The sequence below is a fragment of the Xyrauchen texanus genome, chromosome 1, assembly GCF_025860055.1.
Source record: "Xyrauchen texanus isolate HMW12.3.18 chromosome 1, RBS_HiC_50CHRs, whole genome shotgun sequence".
In the NCBI taxonomy this organism is placed as follows: Eukaryota; Metazoa; Chordata; class Actinopteri; order Cypriniformes; family Catostomidae; genus Xyrauchen; species Xyrauchen texanus.
In genome coordinates this window covers 36937369-36956395 of record NC_068276.1, presented here as the reverse complement: position 1 = coordinate 36956395, position 19027 = coordinate 36937369, and the positions used below count along the sequence as shown (strand labels likewise).

The window sequence follows — 19027 nt, the reverse complement described above, 5'->3', positions numbered from 1 at the left end:
ACCCTTCATAACTGAGACCACTGAAGACACTGAGGGTCCTGAAATAACACTCAATCTCATTGAAGATCTTGTGTCAGTTCAGGGCATCCTCACAGCTTCTGAGGAGGAGGAGGAAAACCGATCTCCAGCTGCTGGCCCATGCATGCCAGGGAAATGTCCATCACACCTGGTGGATCATTTGTGTCTCAAGGAGGAGGTTGACTTCAATATTAACTATAAAGAACATATGGACCTGCTAGTGCTACATGAACTACAGGCAGAGCGTGATAATATCATCAAGCTGAATAGTCAGCTGCAGAACAAAATAGCAGAAAACCTGAGGAAGAAGACAGAATGTCATGACTGCTATGTTGCTCGGACATGACACTGTCATGACTGCTATGTTGCTCGGAACTGCACACAAGAATTTCACCTACTGTTGCACTTGTGTACATGGTAGTGTGACAATAAAGTGATTTGATTTGAGGTAGTGAACATTCAAAAATGGCAAAAGATACCTCAGACCAGGAACAGTACCAAAAGTACATGGATCTCATGGAAGACCTGCAATTGCAGCATCGCCGTGGGTCAGAACTTTACCAACATCAGACTGAGGAGCTTTGCCAGCAAAGCCAAGAGAAACTGAACCAGGTGAAACAAGAGTTGCAACCATTTGCAGCACTGAAACATGAGGCTGCCTTGACAGCACTGACTGGTAAAGTGGGCAAGCGGGCAGCACTAGCCCAGTTGGAGCAGCTACAGACAGAGGAACAGAAGCAGAAGGATGAGCTGGTATGTGTGCGTCTGAACAACATCCAGCTGAAGAACAAAATATGCACGTATGAGGCTGCACTTCATTCCAAACAGGAGTTAGCTGATGGGTTGCTCCTGGTGGATTTTGAGCAGCTCAAGACAGAGAACCAGACATTTAAAGCCAAATATAAGGAGCACAGGGAGGAGCTTCTTAGGTTAAAAAAGGTCACCACCTCTGTGCTGGTAAACCACTTTTTAATTTTCACTTGGTTTGACTTGGAAAGTTTTCAGTTTACTGAAAACTTCTCCAAAAATAAAGTTGTTTTTTATTAGGAATGCACAAATAGAAAATTTGTGTGCCATTATATGTGATTATTTAAACTGCTGAAACCGATTGTTTACTAGCTCTGTTTTTATGCCACCTTGTTTTAAATCACTTCAAATTTCTTTCACAACTTTAAAATAAATTTAAATGTGCACTCAATTGTTTTTGCCTCATAAAATGTCTTCTAAAGAAATTAATAGTAATATTAGTTATAACAAGTTTGAAATCATGAGCACTCACATTACATCTGAAAGTGTTTAGATTCACTTTCACATTTGAAAATGAAAGTGAAGATTTAGAGGGAAAAAAATGACTTAAAATGTATCTCCTTCTCACTCACACCTGTTATATCGCTTCTGGAGATATTTTTTAATCACTGGAGTCTTGTGGATTACTTTTGTGCTGCCTGTATGTGATTTTTGGAGCTTCAAAGGTCTGATCACCATTCACTACTGTTCTGCGTCATTACTGTTCTGCAGAAGAAAGAAAGTCATACACATCTGTGATGGCAGGAGGGTGAGTAAATAATGAGATTTTTTAATCTTTGGGTGAACTATGCCTTTAAGGCGTGTAATCAGATTAGTTGCAGTAAATGTTTTAACTGTAGTTCCATCTCGTGAAATTCTAGCAGTGCAAAGCTTATCGGCCAATGTCCGATAGTTCAGGTAATTGCTTGGATCGGCCGATGTTTGGCCAATGCATCATGCGTCAGTACTCTTCTTCTCATATTGAGAAGTGAATTAGTTTTTGCCAATACCAGGTATATGTAAATGTCAAAAAAAGCATTTATTTATTTTTTAAGCATTTAAATGTTATAATTTTTCATTGAAATATTCATAATATAGACCATATAATGTTTGTCTCAACATGTAATGTTACCACTAGCAATAAGATGATACTGTAGTTTGGCTTAGCCCTGTTGTATTGTAGAGAACAAGACTGTTTCACAAATACAAAAATGGTTTCCTTCACCATCAGGGTTACCCTTGTGAAGGAGAAGCTGCATTTTGTTCAGATGGAGAATGAGGCTAAACACACTCAGCTGGCAGAAGCGGAAACATTCGTGGCTCATAAACATGACATGCTGACACACACCCGTCAGGCTCGTGACAGTTTGCGTACAGATAATCTTATGCTACAACAGCGTTGTGGCCTGCTGGGGAACACCAGGCTGCTTCAAGACTTTGAGGAGAAGGTGGACACCTCTGAATTCCTGCAGCAAAGACTAGAGATTTTAAGAGGCCATGCTGAGCTCTTACTGAAGTGTGCTGGTGTGAAGCAGAAGCAAAGCGGGGTGCAAATGACAACACAGATGTGCACAAAAATACAATGCATGCACTTAATGTATTGAAAAGTTTATCTCAACAAAGCATACCATTGTATGCAATTCATTAAAATGTATACAGAAGTTAGATGTTGTCTAGTAAGTATTTTGTGCATATAAAATAAACAAAGAAATACTGAATAATATTTTAAATTATTAGTCAGAACTTGAGAAAAAGTATTTTCACTCTTCTCAAGACTATTTATTCAGTCTAGTAGACTGGACAATCAATTCTGCCTTGTTCCAATGCATTCTATAAGAAAAATCCAATTGTACCAACCTGAATTTGTGGCAATCATGACTTTTCAGATTATTTGTGCTTAGGCAAGTGCTCAACATATGAAGAATCAGTAAGGGTTTCAGCTTTTAGAAGCATAATTCCAACTTCCTATTGAAATGTTTGCCTGGTGGCATGGCATTCATTCATTGTATAGTTCACTTGCATTACCCTAAAACTTTCTAATTTCAATAAAAGTCATATATGGTGGTGCCTGGGTGGACTGGGTTATTAGTAAAGTTGCTGGTTTACCCCCATTAAGGGCTTCAGGACGCTGTTGAATATTCTTTAATGCAAAGAAGAGAACATTCATTTCCATTGGGTCTTTATGAACACAGAGAAGTTGTGTTTATAGTATTATATTTCCCCCTGGCACTAACAGAATATGGACAGTCTTAAAACCAGCAATCATCTACGATCACATTGATGACTCATGATCACATGATCTCTCAACCTGTTTATGTACATAGGCTACTACACAGAATATTTAATCTCACTTGTCAATAATTGACAACAAAATTTACATTTACAGTACATTCCAATGCTGTATAAGAGTTGCATTCTCTGAAGCAGTGAACGTTCTTAACATTTGTTCCTCACCTTTTCTGTTCTGTGTTTATCAGTCTTTAACAGGTTTATTTTACAATGCTTTTAAATCTCATGTTAGCAGAGTAGATGGTGGACTGGGCCGCCCTTATTGTTGTGATCATCTTGTCTTTATTAGGCCCTGCTATGCAAATGACTTACACGTTAGGAATTCAACATAAAGAGGCAGTAGCATTAGAAGTGCTGTACATTGAAAACAAGACAGCAGACATACATTTGATGTCTGTAGCAATACACCCAACTACTAAAAACACTCTCATCTGGACCTCAGTATGATTGGTGACTCAAGTGTATGTATCGGATAGTTTTCAGAATGACCTTGCATGTGAAATATGAACATTGTTAGTTCTCTTATGCTTTATTACAATTCAGTGCATTATACAAGACATTGTTGTTTTTATACAAAGTACAACAAAATTAAATTTTTAAGGCAGTTTATTTAAAACTCTTTCCAAATATAGATTAATTTTATTTGAAAAACAAAATGTACGATCTTCCAACAATAATGCCAGTAAGATCAGGGTGATACGCAACATTGACATACTGAACCATTGAAGTATGTTTATTTATATGTATTATTTTGCAGTAGGTGTACTATTTTGGTATTTAAAGCAGAACGTTATGGCATATCAAATTCAAAAGGGAACCATATGCAGTTATTTGTCATGATGTATTAAATTACAATAAAAAAGTTATATAATTTTGTAATGAGGAGATATAGGAGCAAAGAATAATAGATCATAATAGGCTACTGAGCTAAATGAACAGTTAAGAAACAAGTGAAATCACTCCTTTGAGCATGTTAGCGCTGTTGTCCCAGCTGCATCCCTCAAAATCACAGTCATCAATTTTCTTTGTGTGCATGCACCCCTCAATAGAATAACAATGGTTAGTGGAAGTGACAAATCTTGCATGACTCCAGCTTTGGGACATTCGCTTGTCTCCATGTAGGATTCAACTTTACTGGTGCAGATTCATCTCTCATAGAATTTAAAACAGCATTCCTCTGGTGTACTGGCATCTGTGTTTTGTAGAAATAAATAAATTAATTATATATATATATATATATATATATATATATATATATATATATATATATATATATATATATATATATATATATATATTATTAAATACTACATTGATCCAATAATTTTATCAATATCATCAACATTATGGTAACATTGAAAAACTTAAGTTAAATGTAGGTAACAGATGTCCAGATTGCCAACATTAATTGCCCTTCATTAGATTCTGAACACTGCTTCATAACATACCAGGCAAAACAGTTAAATAAAAAGCTGTCAATATGTTCTTTGATACAACTGAATAAATAAATATCAATGTTGAGTTTTTGGATGACTTACTTTTGCCCATTACACCAGACTGGAGGCATGTGACCACCAGAAATCCAATAGGAGAGAAAATATACAAATTGTGCATAGCTGCAGATTTAGCTTCTCGAGATAAAGTATAATGTCCAACAAACATTACCACAGGCTTTAAAGATAGTGGGGGAGGGGTGAGTGTGGTTTTGGAAGGGGACTGGTAATAGGTGAGAAAATGTTCCACTGCGACCGAAACTAAAAAAACTGGTTCTTTCAGGTAGAAAAGCAGTAAATGAAAAGAACATATCTGCATGACTCAACAGCTAGTCTTACCATACAAAGCCAATCTCAATGTGAAGACTAATGAAGAGAAAAGATAATGTACCATGAATATATACAACTTTATTGTCATTTATTTCTATGCCATCCAATTCCATATTGACACAACCAAAGCAAACAAAGGCAGCATTATTTGACAAAAAGGACAAACAAATAAGTAAATGAAGATGGTCAGAGGAATATAACTGAGATGTTTGGATTTGTTTGAAAACCTATCACCCTTTAGATTCTTCAAAAGCAATGTTTTATTACAGTATTTAACTCACTGAGTAAGCTGCATCAACACATGCTCAATAATTCTCACTTGGTTCCTTCAGTTTCCACAAAGACATTGTTTGGGAAAACACTAACAATAATACACTAGTGTACTTCATTGCCAGCATTTACTAGTCTGCATTGTTATAAGATCCCCTGTCATGTCCCTGGATGCCCTATAGAACAATATAAATAGAGGTTTATGATGTGCACACTTCAGTACTCATGACATAAATTGGAAGCGTTTGTACACAAACTCTGCAATTACACTCAAGATTGTCTTCATTACTTTTTTTTGTTTTTTTGAAACTGACATCTACTTTGATTAGCTGCAACCCTGGACATATGACACACTTCTTGCAAAACCTATGCATTTTGATTATTTGTTGGTAATGGTGCATATCAATATAACAACATCTAGACCCAACAAGAAGAATTAAACTTGAAAATGCTTGCATCGAAGGTTTGCTGGACACAGGGAAAATAAAACTGGCAGACATTTCAAAGTGAGCAGACACATTAAAACTGAGGGCACTGAATAATCAAATGGATGATAATGCCAATATCCAACATTAACAAAAGATAATGAGTTCCTATGTGCTACTGAAGAAGAAACAAATCATGAACCAGCAGACAGAACAGAAAATTGAGCATGAAAATCTACAAAAAAGGTGAAAAATGTGCAAAGTAGCTTATTGCAGTAGTGTGGTTTCCACCACAAATAACTGTGGTGGGTGGTTTTCCTTCCATCACAGTGATCACAAAGCGGTGAAATCTCACCACATTACTTTGATAACACCTTAACACAACATAAACTCACTACAGGGTATGCAAGTTAGTGCTTTCAATCCGATTATTTGATTTTACACACTCTTGAGGGGATCGAATTAATAGGTCTTTGTTCCTCAAAGAAATTATAATCTATAACTTGCAATGAATATTCCAATGAATATAATAAATAAGTATTTGGAGGTACAATGTGATACTACAAAAAAAAAACACAACATTAATATAATTTCGACATCAAATTTATACATTCACTTCTTTGAACTTAAAAGATGAGTTATTGCCGTTATAGTGCAGTCTCATAAATAAGTGTATTATTTACACAAAAACACAACAAAACAGAAAACAAATCCTACAAAATAAACCTAGCAACATCTAATGAAGGTACATGGTATTTGTGCAAATTAATACATTTTGAATAATATTTTTTTTTTCTCAACCTGATTCAGCGTTTAATGTCAAAAGATTACTGCAAAACTCAGAGAGGCTAGTTTCTCTGCTATTAATTGCAAAATGAGATGTCAAGCATAAATAAAGACAAGATGAGCCAAATCATCTCTAAACGGAACTCCTAGCTTATGTGTCCCCTTCTCTCTTTTTAACACTTCAGCCACTGAGAAGTGAACTGAACCAGTTTGTACCACAATGTTAAAGCCACATTCTAGTCTTCCTATAAACTTTATTAATATGCTTCCTTATGCTTGTATTTCAGCACATTTGGTTATAAAGTGGCACAATTAATTTCAATAACAGAAATGGGGGAGGGAGTGAGAAAGTACAGTAACACTACAAGCACATCCGTATATTTCAGCATCCGCTCAAATGTCTGAATAAAGACACTTGTGAGAAAGGACAGATTAGATACATGTAGAATCAATCTGAGCTTCAAAGAGACTTACATACAATAAGTGTGCAAAAAGCAAGAGATTTCCTGACATTGCATCCTTTCTAATGATTTGTTAAATTCCAGTTCCACAAAATAAACCTCCCAAATTTCAACATACTACAAGGGAAGAATTAAAGCTTTAAAGGACAGCCAGAGGTCAAGAAAAAGGACCAAGAATCTAATTTCAAGTCAATTAATATTTTCACAAGTATTAAAACAATATACACCACAGATAAGAAATCATATAAAACAAAACATTTCCATTTTCTTTTACTTTACATTTAAACGGCAAGCTTAAAGGGATGGTTCACCCAAAAATGAAAATTCTCTCATCAGTTACGCACCCTCATGCCATACCGGATACAGAACACAAACAGAATATTTAAGCTCTGTAGATCAGTGAATGGTGACCAGAACTCTGAAGGTCCAAAAAGCACATAAAGACAGCATAACTGTAATCCATGTGACTCCAGTGGTTAAATGCATATCTTCACAAGTGATATGATAGGTGTGGGTGAGAAACTGATCACCATTTAAGTCCTTTTTCAATCTCCACTCCACTTTTGCTTTAAAATTATTTTAGTTTTTTTGTGATTCACATTCTTTGTGTGCTTCTCCACCTACTGGGTAGGGAGAATTTATAGTGAAAAAGGACTTACATATTGATCTGTTTCTCACCCACACCTATCATATCACTTCTGGATATAACCACTGGAGTCTATTGATTACTTTTATGCTGCCTTGATGTGCTTTTTGGTCACCATTCGCTTGCATTATGACGACCTAGAGAGCTGACATATTCTTCTAAAAATCTTTTTTATTTTCTGCAGATGAAAGAAAGTCATACACATCTTGGATAGCATGAGGGTTAGTAAATGATGAGATAATTTTCATTTTTGGGTGAACTATCTCTTTAAGCTGAAGCAAAGAAAAGGATAAAGGAAAGATAAATGGTGAGTGTGAATAGAAGACAGAAAACAGAGTTGAGCATTACAAACTCACATTCAACAGAACACATGTGCCATTCCGGAGCAGTGCTGATTTACTGATGGAGTGTACATTCACGTGACGTGTCGTTTCAGGTACGACACAGTTCCTGTGTGCTCAACTTGTCTTCCCAAGCAACATTTTGCATGGAACAGGACACATTCAGGGGGCTACTGGAATTTTTGTTATTTCAAATCTGCCAAATTCTTGATATTCTTTGATGTGTTACCAGAGGTATGCCGGAGTATCCATGAACATGAGGCTGTCTCTTTGTCTCTGTATTTAAACTGAAATGCGAGGTTGCAACCTTAGCATTTCAGTTGTGGACTGCCCCGATCTTGTCCTTTCAGCAAAGTCTGAAGAACCTGGAGATACAAGACAAATACTCTTCAGATGTCCCTTCAGAGACAAGTGACATATTCAGTAATTTCATTCAAAATCAAAATCATTGGTTATCTTGAATATGATTAAATATTTTTAAATATAATAATAAAAAAATATATATCATTACATATTAAAATGACAAAACAGCCTTGGATGTGATAGCAAACTAATAATTACAGTAACAGAAATAATGTTTTAAAGAATATGACCTATCTAATGGTTGAGGTTTTGAGCAAATAAAGGTTCAGAAAAGGTTAGAGGTGAGCCAGGAATTGGACACACAGGTGTACTTGATGACAACACCCATAAAAGATCTGTCTTTAAATTTAAGGATTGGTTCTTTGAAACTTTTTCTAAGACACGCAATTCAAAGCCAGTAAAAAGATTCAAAATATTCGACTAAGGGACATTTCTGTAGTGGACTGCTAGACAGAGATGTGGGAAAACTACAATCAATTGCCTGTCAGTTTGCATACTAGTAATTGTAGGTGTTTTAGTTAGGTATAACTTGATATATACACAAGTCATCCAGTAAAATGTAACATATCTGTATACATTGCAGTTGGTATATTTAAAAACACTGATGATTTGTTGTTTAGAAAAAGAGGCATACTTGTGTCCATTTCTTGTTCTTGCAGTTCATGTTGATGTTTGTTATACTGGAGAAGAGCTCGTCAGCAGAGATGCACTCTGGCAGGCGTGTCAGGAACTGAGCAATGTGGATGAAGTCCATGTGTGCGAGAATGTCCTCGTAAAGACGTAGAATACCCAGTGCTGTGCGGAACAGAAATTCCTCGCCATCTCGACAGAATACATCCCACACACGACATGCAATGTCCAATGGGAGGGATTTACTGTACAAAGTAAAGATCCTAACACACAAATGCAAACATATGATATACCAACTCGTGATACATTAATATGTACCTCACAAGACACAAATATAGCATAAGTACTCTAATGCTCAGTGTATGCTCAGCCAATGATATTATGTAAATTTTCCATCTTTGTTAACAAAAGGGCCATATAGCTATTTTAATTTAGAGTTTCTTTTTTATTAGATTAGTCAAACTATTATGTGCATGTGAAATGCACAGGAAATAAGTTGAGGAAATGAATAAGGAAAATATGCTAAATTAGGAATCAATTATTTCTGTGAAAATTTACATTTATGCATTTGGCAGACGCTTTTATCCAAAGCGACTTAGAGTGCATTTATTACAGGGACAATCCCCCTGGAGCAACCTGGAGTTAAGTGCCTTGCTCAAGGACACAATGGTGGTGGTTGTGGGGATCGAACCAGCAACCTTCTGATTACCAGTTATGTGCTTTAGCCCACTACTCCACCACCACTCCAGTACAAGTAAATACATTATTAAAGGGTTAGTTGACCCAAAAAGTGAAACTTTTCTCATTATTTACTCACCTTCATGCCATCCCAGATGTGTATGACTTTGTTCTGTGGAACACAAAAGTTTTTGGATGAATATCTCAGCTCTGTAGGTCCATAAAATCTGAATGGTGGCCAGACCTTTGAAGCTCCAAAAAAAAAAAAAATCACATAAAGGCAGCATAAAAGTAATCCATAAGAATCCAGTGGTTTAATCAATGTCATTTGAAGTCTTTCAATTGGTTTCTGAAGAGAACAGACCAAAATATAACTCCTTTTTCACTATAAATCTTGACATCTGCAGTCTCCTTGGCTATCACGATTTCAAGTTCTATTAGACTTCCTAGTGGCATCTAGCAGGTTGTGCATGCATCAAGCACTAGGAAGAGTAATAGAACTTGAAATCATGATCATACCTAGAGACTGCAATGGCAAGATTTATGGTGAAAAAGGAGTTATATTTTAGTCTGTTCTCATCTGAAACCAATTGAATTGCTTCAAATGACATTGGTTAAACCACTGGAGTCTTATTGATTACTTTTATGCTGCCTTTGTGATTTTTGGAGCTTCTAAGGTCTGGTCACCATTCACTTGCATTGTAGGGAGCTACAGAGCTGCAAATTTCATCTAAAAATATTCGCTTGGGTTCTGCAGAAGAAAGAAAGTCATACACATCTGGGATGACATGAGGCATGAGGAGTATATAATGACAGAATTTGTATTTTTTAAAAATTGCTGAACTATCCCTCTAACTGAACTTAACAAGAAACAGGCTTATCTAAAATACTTACCAGTCAATTAAATAAATATCAGACGACATGTTGTTATTCTTAAAATGTGCAAATAGCTTTGGTAGGTTTTCGTCGAAGAACACTTCAAATGCTGCAAAGTATGTCAACATCTAGAAAAGAGAGACAAATGTATAGGAGTATATGAAGAGTTTTTATCAAATATTATAATATTATTGAAAACACTGCTTAAGAGATAACATTCACATAACACTGTGCGAGTGTGTTAAATGTGTTAAAATAAAACTCACAAGACTGTGGTCTACTCTGTAGAAAGCCATTTGACAAGGCTTGTTCAACAAATTGGCAAAAGCAATAAAGGCATCAGCAGTGTCCATGTTGAGGATCAACACAGCTGCAATAAAGGACATTCCCTGTACCTGCATAAAAAACAAAAATAAAGGGCAAAGAAAAGAAGATTCAAATTGGGATTTATCAACAATGCGGACCTTGAGCTACCTGACTGCCAAACCTAACCAATGCCATTCGCAAAAGCATCATCTCCTCTTAGCCCTAAAACAACATCCTCTAACCCTAAACATCAGATCAGTGTTAGCTTCCTGTTAGCCCAAACTGATAGTATGCATGCAAAGATGTGGAGTACCTGCAATTTCCCAGACAAACTCATTTGCTTTTCATTGTTAAAACTAAATTATTATATATTATAGTAATATATATATATATATATATATATATATATATATATATATATATATATATATATATATATATATACACATACAGTCCATCCGTAAAGTTTTCACAGCACTTCACTTTTTCCACATTTTGTTATGTTACAGCCTTATTCCAAAATTGATTAAATTAATTGTTTTCACTCAAAATTCTACAAACAATACCCCATAATGACAACATGAAAGTAGTTTGTTTGAAATCTTTGCAAATGTATATATATATATATATTTTTTTTTTAAATCACATGTACATAAGTATTCACAGCCTTTGCTCAATACTTTGTTGAAGCACCTTTGGCACCAATTACAGCCACAAGTCTTTTTATGTATGATGCTACAAGCTTGGCACACCCATTTTTGGGCGGTTTCTGAACCTTCACTCCAGTCTGAGGTCCAGAGTGCTCTGGAGCAGATTTTCATCAAGGATGTCTCTGTACATTGCTGCATTCATCTTTCCCTCGATCCTGACTAGTCTCCCAGTTCCTGCTGCTGTAAAACATCCCCACAGCATGATGCTGCAACCACCATGTTTCAATGTAGGGATGATATTGGCCAGGTGATGAGTGGTGCCTGGTTTCCTCCAGACATGACGCTTGCCATTCAGGCCAAAGAGTTCAATATTTGTTTCATCAGACCAGAGAATTTAGTTTCTCATGGTCTGAGAGTCCTTCAGGTGCCTTTTGGCAAACTCCAGGCGGTCTGTCATGTGCCTTTTACTGAGGAGTGGCTTCCGTCTGGCCACTCTACCATACAGGCCTGATTGGTGGAGTGCTGCAGAGATGGTTGTTCTTCTGGAAGGTTCTCCTCTCTCCACAGAGAAACACTGGAGCTCAATCAGAGTGACCATCGGGTTCTTGGTCACCTCCCTGACTAAGGCCCTTCTCCCCTGATCACTCAGTTTGGCTGGGCGGCCACCTCTAGGAAGAGTCCTGGTGGTTCCAAAGATCTTCCATTTATGGATGATGGAGGCCACTGTGCTCATTGGGACCTTCAATGCTGCAGAAATCTTTCTGTACCCTTCCCCAGATCTGTGCCTTGATAAAATCCTGTCTCGGATGTCTACAGACAATTCCTTGGACTTCATGGCTTGGTTTGTGCTCTGACATGCACTTTTAACTGTGGGACCTTATATAGACAGGTGTGTGCCTTTCCAAATCATGTCCAATCAACTGAATTTACCACAGGTGGACTCCAATCAAGTTGTAGAAACATCTCAAGGATGATCAGTGGAAACAGGATGCACCTGAGCTCAATTTTGAGTGTCATGGCAAAGGCAGTGAATACTTATGTACATGTGATTTTTTATTTTTTTTTATTTTTAATAAATTTGCAAAGATTTCAAAAAACTTCTTTCGTGTTGTCATTATGGGGTATTGTTTGTAGAATTTTGAGGAAAATAATTAATTTCATCCATTTTGGAATAAAGCTGTAACATAACAAAATGTGGAAAAAGTGAAGTGCTATGAATATTTTCCGGATGCTCTCACACTTTCTATCTCTCTCTCTGCTCTCTCTCTCTTTGCTCTCTTGGTGGATGCTGGGAGGTTTTGGGTGCAGGTGAGGGTGCTTACGTGGTTTTTTTTGTTTGTTTTTTTCTGCTTTCAATTTTCAAATTTCAGTTTTCATTTTCTATTTTCTATTAATTGTTTTGTTTGTTAGTGGAAATTCCTTCAGATTTGTAAGTTTTTTGGTAATTCTCTGTGAAGGTAGAATGGCATCTCCCCCTGCGGGGGGAGCGTCACCTGTATCGCTCAGTCACGGAATTAGGTGTGTACCAGTGTGGAAGATGTGCTACTGGCGGTAGGAGAACAAGTTGGATTTAACAACATTGCCTCAGCATCTAGAATGAACAAGGCAGTGGTGGTTTTTCTCAAGGAGGAAAGTCTGGTTAACCATTTGATTTGAATCACAGTAAGTGGAGATTTTGTTATCGTTTCACCACTTGTTAATCCAACTACGAGAATAACTGTTTCCAATGTACCCGCTTTCATTCATAATGATGAGATTGAACGGGGCCTGGCCAGATATGGAAAGTTGGCAAGTGAGATAAAAATGATACCATTAAGATGCAAAAGTGAAGCTTTGAAACATGTCATGTCATTCAGGAGGCAAGTGTTTATGTTTTTGAACGTCACAGAGCTGGATATATCGTTTAGAGCACAGCATGAGGGAAAAGCGTATATGGTTTACGCGAATACTGGCAGCATGAGATGCTTTGAATGTGGTGACATAGGGCATAAGAGGACGGCGTGCCCACATAAGGATCAGGTTAGAGAGGAGGTTGCTGGGCCTAGTTCTGCTGCTGTGACAGTGGAGTCTGATAAAAATGAGTCCATTTCAGATGAATCACAAGCTCAGGTCACTGAGCAAAGAAACAATGTTGAATTGATTGGAAGTGTCACTGATGATCAAAGTAAAGATACTGATCAAACGTTGAAACCTAGTGAAGCTAAAGATGAATCAGAAGCAAATGACAATGGAGTAATGATTGATGATGATAGAAGGAATAGTGTTGAAATGGTTCTTGTTGAAAATGTTGTAATGTCAAGAAAGTGTAGAAATGGTTGCTGGAACAGAGATTAGAGATGATGATACATTATCTGATATCTCTGATTTTGGGTCACAAATTATGGATGATGGATATACACTGCAAAATATAAATTATTTCTTAGATGTAACTTTTGGGAAAGCTGTTGAACTGAAATATTTTTTTCCAGACACAGAAAAATGTATGGTGTCAGTGTTGATGTTACAGAAGACAGTTAGCTAGGAGGCATTAAGTAGGCAAAAAAGGTTCAGACTGAAGAAGATTGTTACAAAACTAAGAAAAGAGAAGGCACTTCACAAATGTAATGGTTAAATCACATAGGGTGTCTGTTTTCATTTGCTTTATTCTGTCCTCTCTATTTCTCTGTTTTTTTAATGGAGGTTTTAAGGGTTGGATCCTTAAATATAAATGGGGAAGGGACAGGAGTAAGTTAGCAATGGTATCAGAGTTGATTAGAATAAAAAAAGATTAATATAGCTTTTATGCAAGAGACACATACTGATAATGACATTGAATGGGGTATGAGGTGGTAAGGAAAATCTGCCATATAGTACATATACACACATATACAGTGTAAGTTATATTATATTAATTCTTACATGTTTAAACTATTAGCAAACTTCTACCAAAGCATTTTCATGAAAATATATTACATTTTAAATTGTTATTTTCCACCTGTGGAGGTATATGATCAAGTGAGAACAGACACTTTTGACAGAATAATGGATAAGCTGTTCTGCAAGTGGCAAAATCCTTTCACATCTAGTAACTTTGTGGAGGTTTAGCTGCAAAAGCTCTTTGACCACACAATCAAATAGCGGTCTGTGAGCAGGATGTAAAGAGGGCTGTGCAGCACATGTATGCAATACATTTACAACAAAATAAGTCAGTCTTTTTTGTGTAATCATTGGAGCAATACTGCTCACCATACTCTGTTCTACTCTAGCAACCCAGCAGTACTGCACAACTTTTCTGTCAATTTCCTTTCTGCAATTCAATAAAACATCTCTTCATATGAGTCAATGCGTGTGGACATTGAGATTATGACAGTTGCAGAGGGATATATAGAGGTCTTATGTGCAGTGGTCCAGAGCATATATAAATATACAATACAGTAAACAAGAAGTCTCTTACATATCCCACATCAGGACGATAACAGGTGTAGGCTCCCAGAATGCTGTGTAATACATCATAGTATGGACCCCCCTGAAATTAAATCCCATACAAAAAGTTATGCATTATAAAATGTGATGAAAAGTGTCAATAAGTGACAAAATATTTAACATGCAATGTAGTAGATATACTGCACCCCCTTACCTGCTGGAATATACAGAGATTGGGAAAGGTTCTGGAAATGTCTAACTTTATCAATTCTAGACTGGCCTCTCGATCAGCATGGAACAAGCCTGCATCTGGAAACACACCAATGAGTGGCAAGCAATAATCATGTGAATCACAGAGCAGACTTGTTATGTGGCATCTGTAGGTTTACTGGTGGAATGTTTCAAGTTATCACTGTGTCCATGCAAATGTTAGACCATTTTTAAAGAAGCATTTTGGACCACATGGAATAAAACTCAAAACAACATTTTAGGAAATGTAATAAATGAGGAACAAAATCCTACCCCTAAAATACAAGAAAAATATTTGACAATAACCTTCACACTCTGTTTCTGTAGAAGCCGTTGGAGCTAGAAAAGCATTCCACTTCTCCTTCGCTCTTGCCAAACAAATGTTATACAGCTCTGTTTAAAATATAAAAATAACAAGGACATATTTATTAATATAATTGTACATGAAAATCATAATTTCCTTTGCAAAGAGGCCCCCTAGTGATACACTAGGTAATGTAAAAAATTTCAACAATTTGTTGTTCCTGAAACAAATTTGTTGCTGGAGATCTGCTCCTGAAGAAAAAATGTGTTTCTGATCTTCAATAATTTTGGCATAAAAACAAAAAGTTAATACATTGGGCCTTATTCATGAAACAAGAGCAGAACGAATTTCTGAATAAATAGTTCATAAATCTATTCTTATGTAAACAGTAATATTCAATGCATCAATGTATGTAAATGGTATAAGAAATAATTCATGAAAATCTTTGTTGCTCATGTTTCATGAATAATGCCCATTGTTTTTGTTAAATACAGGTATAGTATGATCATTTAAAACTAAATTCTCATAATATTCTTGCTAGGTTTGTACTTCTCTCTGTTGAAGAACACTGAATAGCAAATGAGGCACTCACTCCAAAACTTCTTACCCACTCATGTTTACGATATGAACAATCACAAATGCATGATTGATGTAGCCTTGCTTACCATATGACATCAATACAGCAATCATGATATGCTATAAAAGTGTAGTTTTCATAAGGTGCTTCTCATGACAGGTCTGAGCTCGCTTTGCAAATTTAAGGGTATAAATTATATGTGCAATATGTTTTTGTTAATTAAGCACACATAATTTGGGTGATACAGTCCTTATAAATTAAAAACTATTTAAACCATATAAACATGCTGTTTGTGTAAAACCAAGAAAACAAATCAATCATGTATACAATCACAATGCAATTTCTATAAAAATTCTTATGAAGTACAAAGTGACTGCACAAACTCTTTTTGGACAAATTTTTGACATTCCTTGAGTCAGTGTTTTCCTATATTTGCTTGTACAGTACCACAAGGTTTGTGTGACTGAGCATAAACACATCCATACCATCTGTGATGTTGAGTTCATTTCCTATCGCTACACTCCAGACTTTGCCCCTTACACTCGGCGGTAGACCCTGCCACCACAAATCCCTCACCCGCTTAGTTGAACACCTGGAAAGGTGGAGATAATGAGAAAATTATTTCTGTGCAAATATTTCAGAATCAGAATGAGCTTTATTGAAAAGTATGCTTAAACATACAAGGAATTTGTCTTGGTGACAGAAGCTTCCAGTGCACAAAAACAAGACAGAGATAATAATTAAAAAATAGAATAAAAATAAAAAGTATAGAAATATTCTTACAATAACAAGAACAGAAAATGTAAGTATTTATAGAAATACACAATAACAACAATAATAATACACACACACACACACACACACACACACACACACACACACACACACACACACACACACCCTTGCAAATGTATTCAGACCCCTGACCAATTATCTCATATTACTGAGTTATAAATGATGCATTGAAATTTCATTCTGTTTGATATTTTATTTTAAAACACTGGAACTCAAAATCAATTATTGTTAGGTGTCATTGGTTTTATGTTGGTATATATATATATATATATATATATATATATCCTGAAATATCTTGCTAAGTATTCAATCCCAGTGCTGTGGAAGCTGCAGGTTACACTGATGAAAGTTTATTTCCCTAACAAGGACACAATTACTTTACCATTGGCATCCACCTGTGAATCATTCAAGTTGCAATCACATTTTTTGGATAAAAAAACCCATTGTTGAAGGATCACTTCTCAGGCTGTGAATCTGAGGGAAAATGAAGACCAAAGAGCATTCCACAGAAGTTAGAGATAAAGTTTAAAAAAAATACATAGCTTAGGGAAAGGGTACAAAATAATATCCAAATGTTTGGATATCCCAGTGAGTAAAGTTGGATCAATAATCAGGAAGTGGAAGCTACACCACACCACACCACACCACCCAGGTACTGCCAAGAAAACGCCATCCCTCAAAACTCAGCACTCTAACAAAAAGTAGACTTGTGAGAGAAGCCACAGAGAGGCCAAGAATCACTTTGAAGAAGCTACAGAGTTCAGTGGCTGGGAGTGGAGTAATGGTGCACTGCATAATGCTGGCCTGTATAGGAGGGTTGGAGAGAAAGGAGCCGTTACTCAAAAAGTACCATCTGAAAGCACACCTGAAGTTTGCCAGAAAGCATGTGAGTGACCCAGGTGCGATGTGGGAGAAGGTTTTGTGTTCAGATGAGACTAAGACAGGGCTTTTTAGCCAAAACTCAAAGCGCTATGTGTGGCACAAACCTAACACTTTCTATGCCTCAAGACACACAATCCCTAAAGTGAAGTATGGTGGTGGCAGCATCATGCTGTGGGGATGCTTCTCATCAGCAGGGACTGGGCATCTTGTAAGAATTGAAGGAAGAATGGATGGAGCACAATATGGAGAAATATTGCAAGAGGACCTGCTTCAGTCTGCTAAAAAAACGGAAGCTTGGGAGGAAAATCACCTTTAAGCATGACAATGATCCCAAGCACAAGGCAAAGGCAACATTGGATTGGCTCAAGAACAAAACAATAAATGTCCTACAGTGGCCCAGTCAAAGTCCTGATCTCAATCCTATTGAGAATCTGTGGCACTATTTGAAAATTGCAGTCCACAAGCATCACACATCCAACCTCAACAACCTGGAGCAAATCTGCAGAGAAGAATGGGCTAAAATCACTTTGTGCAAAGCTGGTACATATGTACCCCAAAAGACTTAAAGCAGTTAATGCAGCAAAAGGTGGCTCGACCCAATATTATTGTGTGGGGGTTGAATAGTTATGCAAGCAAGATATTTCAGTTTCTTATTTTTCATAAAAAATATTTCCCAACATAAAACAAAATGTCACATTACAATAAATTAATTTTTAGCTTCAGTGTTTTAAAATAAAATATATCAATTAGAATGAAATTTCAGTGTACCATTTATAAATCGTTAATATGAGAGAATTGGTCAAGGGTCTGACTACTTATACAAGTAGTAGTACATATGTATATACAAATAAAACATTTGTTACATACAGATGCAAGGGAATGTATGGCAGACGAGGTAGGGTATATTGGAGAAATATAAATAGACTAAGCTGTGTATTGCACATAATTATTGCTCAATGGGGCAGTTTTAACTGTTCATGAGATGGATAGCATGAGGGAAAAAAACTGTTCTTCTGCCTGATGTTTCTGGTGCTCAGTGCTCTGTAGTGCCAGCCAGAAGGCAACAGTTCAACAAGATAGTGGGCAGGATGAGTGGGGTCCAAAGTTATTTTTCCAGCCCTTTTCCTCACTACGGAAGTGTACAGTTGTTGAAGGGAGGGCAGGGGGGGGCAACCAATAATCTTCTCAGCAGTCCAAACCTTTGTAGTCTCCTGATGTACGATTTCGTTGCTGAACCAAACCAGACAGTTATTGAAGTCAAGAGGACAGACTCAATGACTGCGGAGTAGAACTGTATTTTACAATGTTTTGTACTTTTTTTTATTTCAGCCTTACACTATTTTTATTTATAAGGATTGAAGAGACATAACACGAAGCAAGGAAAAGAACTGGGTACGGTCCGGGAAATGTTGCCTGCAGAATATGTGCACTCATTACTAGGCCACGTGTCCCACCATTCATTCAACGTTC

General features: G+C 36.6%; 2 protein-coding genes across 4 annotated transcripts in view; one reads left to right on the top strand and one right to left on the bottom strand.

Moving 5' to 3' along the window:
• LOC127645364 (coiled-coil domain-containing protein 96-like) overlaps positions 1-2408 on the top strand; it is a 4566-nt gene extending 2158 nt beyond the window's left edge. The window contains exons 2-5 of the mRNA XM_052128963.1: positions 83-329; positions 464-969; positions 1312-1344; positions 2058-2408. Coding sequence (XP_051984923.1) covers positions 83-329; positions 464-969; positions 1312-1344; positions 2058-2408 — 1137 coding nt within the window. The remainder of the gene's footprint in view (positions 1-82; positions 330-463; positions 970-1311; positions 1345-2057) is intronic.
• A 1242-nt stretch (positions 2409-3650) lies between these two features.
• The window catches only part of LOC127651256 (TBC1 domain family member 14-like), a 36670-nt gene continuing 21293 nt past the window's right edge, over positions 3651-19027 (bottom strand). For 2 of the 3 annotated variants that reach the window (XM_052137007.1, XM_052137019.1), the window contains 8 exons: positions 16366-16472; positions 15306-15392; positions 14965-15059; positions 14782-14853; positions 10659-10787; positions 10411-10520; positions 8843-9101; positions 4982-8210 (listed from right to left, as the gene is read on the bottom strand). In XM_052137007.1, coding sequence (XP_051992967.1) covers positions 8154-8210; positions 8843-9101; positions 10411-10520; positions 10659-10787; positions 14782-14853; positions 14965-15059; positions 15306-15392; positions 16366-16472 — 916 coding nt within the window. In that variant the 3' untranslated portion in view covers positions 4982-8153. Of the gene's footprint in view, positions 4286-4981; positions 8211-8842; positions 9102-10410; positions 10521-10658; positions 10788-14781; positions 14854-14964; positions 15060-15305; positions 15393-16365; positions 16473-19027 lie in introns of those variants that run through there. The other variant, XR_007971559.1, reaches the window with a different exon arrangement.